Source organism: Pygoscelis adeliae, unplaced genomic scaffold, assembly GCF_000699105.1.
Source record: "Pygoscelis adeliae isolate BGI_AS28 unplaced genomic scaffold, ASM69910v1 Scaffold40, whole genome shotgun sequence".
Classification (NCBI taxonomy): Eukaryota; Metazoa; Chordata; class Aves; order Sphenisciformes; family Spheniscidae; genus Pygoscelis; species Pygoscelis adeliae.
The window spans coordinates 2,200,829-2,210,467 of NW_008823953.1; the positions used below are offsets into that span (position 1 = coordinate 2,200,829).

Consider the following 9,639-nt stretch of genomic DNA (forward strand, 5'->3'; position numbering starts at 1 on the left):
GCCCCCCCCCCCCCACCTTCTTCTGGCAAATACAAAATAATCTGCTGCAGAAACTTGGAGGCCTTTACACCTAAGCATAAAGCCAATGTAGGTGCAGTGAAATCCAGATCCTGAATTCAGTATGAGTTTTGCCAAAGGTGTCATTGGGATTGAGTAAAGCCTTGTGGGTGGTAGCTTCACTGTATAACATTTCTGCACACATAGCCAGGTAAAGTGTAAAACATAGTTTGACTACACAGAAAAGCTGTGATTTTATAGCTGCAGTTTTTTGAATATCTGGTGATGATTGAAGTGTGAAAGCCCAAGACAACTTCAGTTTCTTCAGGAGTAGGTTATGGTGTGAAAAAACTGTCTAGATTTTTTTTTTAATGTTATTCTTCTAGAAATGTATCTTAATTGCAACTTCTGCATCTAGAAGACTATCAGTCTTGCTAATCCTGTATATTAGTGCTCATGAGAGTCCTCAAATATTTTCAGTCTATGCTGTGCTAATAAATTTGTAGAAATGTGTGAGAGATGAAGAAAAACCCTCACTCTTTAAGCAGTGTTTGCACTTGATTTATCCAGAAGTTCTTTTAAATTTCTAATGTCTTAGGGCTGAAATTTGCCATTAATAAAGAAGCATCTTGCAAAACTTTCTAAGCCATCAGAGAGAATTCATGATGAGCCTATTAACTAGTAGCTCTGAATGTTGTGGAATACATGAAATAGATGGGAAGGACTTTTTTTATTCCTTGTTTCCAATACAGAGAGGTAGTGAATCGGAGGGAGAAATCTAGGAAGCCAATTTGCTGAAGGCCTTATCTAACTTTGAAGGAGTTCAATTGAAAGGATTGAATCAGACCTTAGAACAGCAACACATATTTATGTGCACCCCTTTTACTGTAGGAAAAAAAAAAACATTGTGCCATGCCAGAATAAGATACTGCATTGGATCTGTTACCCTGTGGTCACTGCTGAATTCCAGGACTCTCTCGGAGTACATGTAGGCATGTCCCAGCCTTTGGCAGCAGTGGAGCTCTGTGCTTGACACTACTGACTCTGCAATATTTTATATTGTTATTGGGGAGTACTGTAGTAAGTTTAAGAAACTGGAATTCCCCATGAGCTTACCCAGTTGTTAATATGAGTAGTGTTGTACGGGACAGTAGTGATACGGAGAGGAAGTTTTTGAATGGGGAGCAGAATAATACAGGTGGAGAGTGGTGAGTGCTTTAAGAGTGTAATTGTTTCACTGGAGTATTTGAAACGAAAAACCCACTAATGAAATATTCAGCTGAAAGACTAAATCTGTCTTCATTCATCAAATGTAATTTACAGCCTTTTAAGATTTACTTCTGCTTGTATCATCCCTGTGGCATGATGGATATTGCAAATAAATGTTCTTTTTAATTATATTTCTTATTCAACTCCAAATCAAGAGCCTAATTCTTCCTGTCACCAATGTATTAATTTACCTACCTTTCACCAGTTACTATACTGACTGTTTTTAAAGAACTTGACTTGCACTTAACTTCTCTATTTGGTACTAATGGATGTATTCTGTTCATTTCAACAGCTTCCTCGATAGTGTTATTGAGAGCTGATCACTGTGATCTATCCATATTCAGGGATGCAAATAATATTGGTAAAAATAAAACATGGGAATTAATCATCGTCGTCATTAGTTGGCTTTCTATGAAAACTATTCTCAAGCTCTGGAAATTGTTCTGTTGTCTTATAAAGGATAGAGATGTATCTGCCAGGTCAGCGTTAGCATGTGCCTTCATTCTTTACTGTATATCAGTCACGCATTAAACCCCCACAAGATCTATTCACGTTAGGAAAATTAATCATCTGTGTATGTAAAACCATTGTTGGGTCTGGAAGCAAATAGGCACTGAAAAGTAGATTACTCTCTGAAACTCCTTCAATGGTGTTTACTACAGTGTTTTCAGATCTTGCTTGAAGATGGCAGCGATAATGTAAAATCAGATTTATATTTAGGTCATTGAGATGGTGTGAGAGTGTGAATGTGTCAGCTGATCCTAGGTACCTTTGATTCTGATTTGTGTCTCTCTGAGTGAATCTGCAGGAGGCGGCTGTGTAAAATCTGTGTAAATGAGAGGAGAATCCTAATGAATTACTACTGACCAGAGCCAAAGCTGATGATAAACTGCTTAGCCCAAGAAGACTTAATATGTTGATGTGGTTCTCTCCATCATGTCACTTTTGCTCTTCCCTCTCCCTCCCTTCTCTGTATTTCTATGGAAATAATTAATTATGGCTTGTTGATTTTTGGTGTCTGAGAAAATACCAACTAAAGCTTTTCCTTTGGCTGGGGCATTTTAAGGCTGTGCCTGGTACAGATTCTCCAGTGTCTAATAAGATGTGCTATAATGCTGCTGCTTTTCTCTTAGTGAGGAATTAATAGGGTCTCTCTCTCCTATCCTACTGCCTCTTTTCATTAAACATTTAGGAACAAAGCAATCGTTGGATCTCCTGCCACTCTAACAAGTGGGACAGGCATTGACAAATAGCTAAAGAAGTCAGGAAAGTAGAGAGACACAATGGCTTTTCTTCTAGAGCAAGTCTGTTTCCTCCCTAGCCATCATAATTCCAGAGGGATGCAAGAACGTCCTAAAAAGGAAATAATTGAAGAAGACACGGAGAAAAATAATACAAATACTAACTTGTTCTATAGATCATGGTTCTTAACGATTCAATGGGTCCATCTACAGTAATATTTTTATTCTGGTCAAGCGAGCAGTTTCAAAGCAAATCCTCCTGATCTCCCCACTAAAGACGCTGCTTGGCAGTCTTAAAGTGCATGAACTGAATTACTCTCAGCAGAAAGTAAGCCAAGAGATGTGCTTCAGGAGTGCACCTAACACTTTTCAGATGATAATGGCAGTTCAATTCAGGGCACCCCCCTGGAGTTACTTCATGGTATAGAATCATTAAGGTTGGAAAAGACCTCTAAGATCATTGAGTCCAATCGTCAACCCAACACCACCATGCCCACTGAACCGTGTCCCTAAGAGCCTCCTCTACCTGTCTTTTAAATACTTCCAGGGATGGTGACTCAACCACTTCCCTGGGCAGCCTGTTCCAATGTTTAACCACTCTTTCAGTAAAGAAATTTTTGGTAAAACCCTTGCAGCTTGTCTGGATGTGGTCATCAGGTGCACAGCACCAGCTGCTTTGCTCTTCAGATCTGCTCCTTTTGTACCACACATCTTCCTAATGCAGACGTGGCTGATGTATTCCAGGGATCAGGAAACATCAGTCTCCACAAGGCCTCCTTACCACTGCTCGTGACACATGATATTTTTCCCCAGTATGCCAAGGATCTTCAATCATTTGTTGTGTTCAGACTTTATGTGCATAGCTTCCTTTTAGGAATACACCTGACAGATAACCATTTCTTCTAACAGTCCTAATAGATTTCTAGAGGAAAATAAAAAGGTCTTCTGCCCCTCTGGAGCTCATCACTCAGCGCTTCCCTGCACTCTCTTCCAAAGCCCCTAACTCTGGGGATTTTCCAGTCTGGGATTCTTCTAGACCAAACACAGGGGCAGCTGGTTGACCACCTCATCATTCCAGTGGTGCTCCTCACTGTGAGGGTGTCTGTGATTTCCATTCATCTGCATCTAACCTATAAACAGGAGCCGTCTCATCCCTAGCCGGTAAGGATCAGACAAGGGGACAGCTGATAACCTACATGGACAAGATGAGGTCTGAGACTGTTTCTAGGGCCAGGCACCCTGTGAGAAACAGGTTCTTCCTGACGGTAATTTCTTGGCAGTTTTGTTGAGGCAATCTGCCATATCCTCTGTGGAGTGTGCTGTGTCACGTATCATCTCAAGTTCTAAGAGTCATTTTGTACAAAGCAATAGTTGATGTGATATGCAGGGTAATGCACTGTGACTAATGCAACATTATAGGTAATTACTGATTTGGGCTAATCAGAGAATAGAGATTTAACTTCTTGTTTGTTATCTGTTCATCCACTGACTGCTGTAGATCAACTATAAATTTTGGGTCCAGTGATACCTTGTAAGAGTTTTTTTCCCCACATTTTATAGAATGCGTTTTACTTGAATTTTGGTTGGGGATCAAGTGAAAACATCAAGTTCTAGCCCTCACTTACAATTTTTGTGGATTGTTCTTCCCAGGTCTCCTGTTTTCTGCTGTTATTCAGATAAATACATAATCAGTCATTAGACAAAGTCTTTTCTTTGGCTGGGGCTTTAGCCGTGAAACTATAGCAGTTTTGGTAGACGAGTTTGCACCTGTGTTGAAATCCATTACTTCCTTTGAGATTTTTTGTATTAAAGTACAAAGAAAGCCTCAGACAAAGTCACAACCCACATCCATGCAGCCATTGTCAAGCTTGGTGGACCTCTGGAGAGCTAGAGAGGCTAAACCTTTTGAAAAAGTTAAGTCAGAACATCAGAATTTAAAAACTGCCAGAAATTATATTTTCACCTTGTTATTTGACTGTGAAAAAAGCCCATTTATGTAAACTTCAGTACACACTTCTACAGTTAATCTCAGTGTAAACTTTAGTATCTTTGGATTCCAGCAGGTTCCATGAAGTTCTTGACCAGTCTTGTGGAGTTTGCACTAACAGTTGTGATTCAAGGAACTTAAGTTTTTGTGGAAAAAAAAACCCCAACCCATGAACAAGTGCACAAAATGAGCTGTGGCCCCAGTGAAAATATACGGCTCAAAGATTGCTGTCTTAGATTGTGAAAGAAAATGCATGGTAGCCAATGCCAGCTGTAAAACATACAAGAATCTGGCTTCAAGGAGTGACTGTCAGGAAAAATCAGAAGTTTTTTTAAAATAATATATTTGGGCTCATTGTACTAAAGTTTTTGTATTCTTGTTTTTCTCTGCAACCATGACGTTATAGTTCTTTTTAATGTGAAAGCTTAATTTCTGAGTTAATTCTGTAATACTAAGAGTTGTGATAACAAGAAAAGTTCCAAATAACAGAAGTCTTACAGTAAAAATGGTGATAGTAACATCAAAAAATGGCTACAGACATTCTTAAAATGCAGCACTTTTGGTTATCAGTGGTGTAGTTTGTGGGCACATGTAATAAGCCCCATCAAGCTTTCCTCATCCTGAAGAGAGTCTATTTTTCTCTGTTGTGATCTTACAGCCTCCTTTTCTTGCCCCTCCTTGGGATGAATTATTAATCACAACATCACTGAGTGTGAACCCAAGGGTACTGAAGAATTTATAATCGGTGTCTTCCCCCCCCAACTTAGATATGAAGCTTACGTTGTCATCTTCACAAACTGGCTGTTGCTCCGTGACAATTAGCAAATATTAAGCAAGGAGAGGATGTAATTTATGACAGTAGTAATATAATACTAATGTGTTATGCTAATTATATTGGAGAAGACCATGAAACACAGGGTCCTTTCTCTTCCAGATAGATAGGATAGTAAGGGTCAAGACTTGAACGGTGTAAATGCAGCCAGTGTTTTGTGGCTAAGGTACAGGGGTTGGCACTTGTCAGAAAAGAAGGTGAAGGGAGAGAAATTAGTGTTTGATGGTGGTTTGCTTCTGCATCCGAAGAAGACAGTCTCATCTTTAAAAAACACAAGAACCTGCATGTTTTCAAAAGTGGTGACTTTTGAGAATGAGTTTATAAGTATTTGAGCTCTCAAACCTAGGTGTTTTGCTGGGATCCATTTTTCAAAGGGCCAGAGGCCAGTGTGTTCTGCAAACAAGGATTCCTTCGGACTTTTCAGTGTGGATGGCCTAAGCCTGAGGCATCCGCAGTCAGGGATTGCCTTAGAAAAATCTTGTCCATTAAGGATTAAACTAGATGAAAGCAACAGCAGGAGCAAGTGCTTAGATAATGGAAAACTGATTTATGTAAAATTATTGCTATTTTACAACCTGTCTCCAAACCCATTTCACCGAGTTCACTTTTGATCTCAAACTGCAGTTGTTTCGAAATGGCAAAACCTTTGAGCTCTGCCACAGGACGCTTCTGGTCTTAAAGGCTTAGTTGTGTTTCCAAGATGCTGCTGTTTTGATGCATCAGAATATTCTCCTAGAAGAAGCATTTGGGAACTGTGATCATGGACCAGGGGCTGGTCCCAGGGCAGTCTCGTGTATCCCCAAATGCGACGTGGTTGGCAGGTGATGGAAGCAGAACACAATTTGGTTTTTACAAATTGTATGGAATATCCCAGCATTTGTACGTCTGAGAGGCACAGCTGTTCAAGGAAAAAAGGACATTTCTTTTGGTTGATTCCAACAGACCTTGCTCCATGCATCCATACTCGCTGCTCGGGTGCTGATAATTACTCTGGAAAATGTCACTGTGTTTGTTGTGCAAGAAAGTAACTGTCAGGCTTGGTTCCACCTGATATTATGGAAACAAATGTCCATGCAGGTTCTGATTTGCTTCAGAGTTGTACCACAAGACAAAACATTAATAACCTAGGAAGGTGCAGATCATTAACCTATGTTTTACTTTCCACTTATGAACAGTTCAGTCTTTACCTGTGTGTGTGCATGCTCTACCCCACAGAGAGGAAAAAACATAATCTGTGCAATTACATTTAGATCAATAATCATTGCTAGGACAGAGTTCGTTACGCTTCTGCAGGTGTATTGTCCTTACCATCGGAGAGCCTTGTTTAGAGTATTTGGATGCTAGCATGGCATGAATAAATGAAATTCCTGCATTCCCCAAGCCTGATTCTGCAGCATTACACAGTACCTGTAGGGTGCTTTCACCTGCCTGCTTTGAGGCCAAGCTCTTGAGGTTTTTTTGCAGGCCTATGCCTTGAAGCTCAAGGACTGTTTCTGTCCTGTGAAAAATCCAGAGACTTACAGAAGTTGATAAGCTGCTAGCAGCTGTGTGGCGTTGTGGCCTGGCCACCAGCTTCATGTTCTGTGCTCTTCCTCTATTGCAGCAATTCAGCTTTGTCTCCCTGCCCACGGATGTCCTGGAAATAGAAGTTAAAGACAAATTTGCGAAGAGCCGACCGATAATCAAGCGTTTCCTGGGAAAACTCTCTATGCCGGTCCAACGCCTCTTGGAAAGACATGCCATAGGGTAAATCTGCTGCTTATGCTACTTCCTGTTGTTTAACAAGCGTGTTGCTGTTTTGAAGTCCCTGGTGATATATCATTACAGTGATATAATGATGTTGAGGGGGAGTTATTAAACTGACAGTTGTCTGATGAATGATGTTGGTCTTAATTAGAATTTATAGGACTGCGGGCCAGACAAAGAATTTTCTCTATAACCCTATCCATTGCATTTTGAAAAGTGAGAGCTGGCATTTAGGAAAGAAAACTGTTTTGTGTATCGTGGCTGCGAATCTGGAGAGTGCAATATTTTCAATTTGAGTGTTCTTTTAATGTTATCAACAGGCTGTTTTCATGTTTCAGGGAATTACCTATGGGCTAAAATCATACCAGATCTGTTCCTCCTCCCTTTAATTTCTGGACAGTGGAAATATTATAAAAAAACACATGACATGTTGTAACTAAATCTTTCTGACCCTACCCTGCTGCCAAGGAATAACCAGTTCACTTGAGCTCACCAGCCCTGCCCTGCTTTCCCTTTGCATGAAAGTCCTGGGAAGATGTATGCTCCAAAGTAACACAAACCAATTTGAGGAAGATGGATAGTATTCAGATAAAGCCCCAAAGTTGGCTCTAAACTTTAGGGTTCAGACCTTGAGGAGCAGGGAGAGAAAGAGTCATTTCCTGAGGAGGGCATACGCAATGCAGTTTCCAAGAAGGCATTTCTGAAAATTGGATCTCAATTCAGCAGAACAGCAGGAAGCTGAGCTTGTTGGAAGTGGTCTTGAACAGCTGGTTCAGAATCTGGCTGTGGTATTGACAGCTGAATCTACCAGAAGGGACTAAGCTACCTCCCTGTTTCTCAAGTAGGGAAGATTGAGTAGCTTTTTGGAAACCAGATGGAAAAGAACAGCTTGGGAAGGTAGAGCCCTATAACTGATATCATTGGCTTCCCTCTGTATGAGAAGATTTCTCACCATCTTCTGATTGTATCTTCCTATTTTACTGCTTTATTGTAAACACTGTCTATCTAAGAATATGCATTGCCAAGAGCAGTGCCTCCAACCTACACCTAGGTCTGCCTTCGTTTTTATGCCATAGTGGCTTTTAAATCTCAGGCAAGCTCAACGAGAAGTGTACACACAAGCTTAGAAAGATCAAACACGAACCTTGAGATTGTCTCATTTATATGAGTTTCTGATGCATGTGAAACTATCCTAGCAAATATATTGGGCCCAGCTGAAGTGAACTATGTTTCTTCAAAAGATGTATAAATATTACTATTTAGTGAACGCTTTACACTCAAAAAATGCTTTGCAAACATTGCTCCAGCCTCATTTTGGGCAGCTGGGAAGTTAATCTCTTCTATAGTTTCATTCTGTTCTGAGGGGTGGATGAAGTGTGGCAAAGGGAGGGACCTGCACAAGGACAGGATGGAGTCATTGATCAACCTTGTCAGGAAGGTGTTCTCCTGATATTTCAGCTTCATAGAGGTAAGAGGGGTGGAAAGAGATGAAGAGCAGTCATTCAGCCAGTTTGAAAAGAGAAAGTGGTAAGCGGGAACTGGCCTGTACAGGATTTTGAAAGAAAGGACAGGAAAGGTGAATTTTATGCAGATGGTAAAGGGAAGGAAATACAGAAATGCGAGGTTCTACAGGAGGGTAGATATGGTCAGATCAGCAGGGAAGTGAAGTCTTGTTACAAGAGCTGAAGTGGGAGTTGTTTGCTTCCCATGTTGATATTTTCATACCCATACTGCAGAAGTTCCATTCCCACCGTTCTCTCTCTATATATACATACGTGCTTGTGTGTCCCAGAAGCCTGTCTTAATCACTGACTCAGCTGTTCCATTGTAATTGAAGACATTGTCCTCTCCTCTGCCATTCGTTCTCTCGTATGCAAGTCAACATGCCCTCATGGCTGGGTTGAATAGCCTTTGAAAACCATTATGTATTTTTGTAGGACACAGCAGTTTTATGCACGGTAGATATTGGGTAGGTTATAGTCTATAGTGACGATATTTGTTTTCTTTCAGGGACAGGGTTGTAAGCTACACTCTGGGTCGCAGGCTTCCTACAGATCATGTCAGTGGCCAGCTGCAGTTCCGATTTGAGATAACTTCTTCCATCCATCCAGGTAATTCTCAGTCTTAACCCATCATTTATCTGGGTCTTTTTTTTTTTTTTTGGCTTTGCATTCTTTTTCCTCAGAAACCTGAATTCATTCCTGGCTGCTCTGGGAATTTAGGTACAGTCATGAGCAAAGGAAAGTGCATAAAGTCCCCTGTCACAGGAGGCATCGTGAGTCACAGCTTCTTCCCTGTTTCCCCTTAGGTTAGAGCTACTGGTGTCTCATATCCCCCCGTTCTTGGCTGTTTCAAATATTTTGCCACATCACAGGGAGAGAAGAGGGTAGAAAACTAAAGTCTCATCTGCTTCTCTATCACCTGTCCTGGGGAAGTGCTAGATAGGCTGTTACAGAATCATAGAACGGTTTGGGTTGGAAAGGACCTTAAAGATCTTCTAGTTCCAACCCCCCTGCCATGGGCAGGGATACCTTCCACTAGATCAGGTTGCTCAAAGCCCCATCCAA

At 40.9% G+C, this 9,639-nt stretch overlaps 1 protein-coding gene across 1 annotated transcript in view; it reads left to right on the top strand.

Moving 5' to 3' along the window:
- Nucleotides 1–9,639, top strand: part of HECW1 (HECT, C2 and WW domain containing E3 ubiquitin protein ligase 1) — a 184,280-nt gene that overhangs the window by 98,024 nt on the left and 76,617 nt on the right. The window contains 2 exon segments of the mRNA XM_009321541.1: nt 6,930–7,072; nt 9,083–9,183. Of these exon segments, the coding sequence (XP_009319816.1) occupies nt 6,930–7,072; nt 9,083–9,183 (244 nt within the window).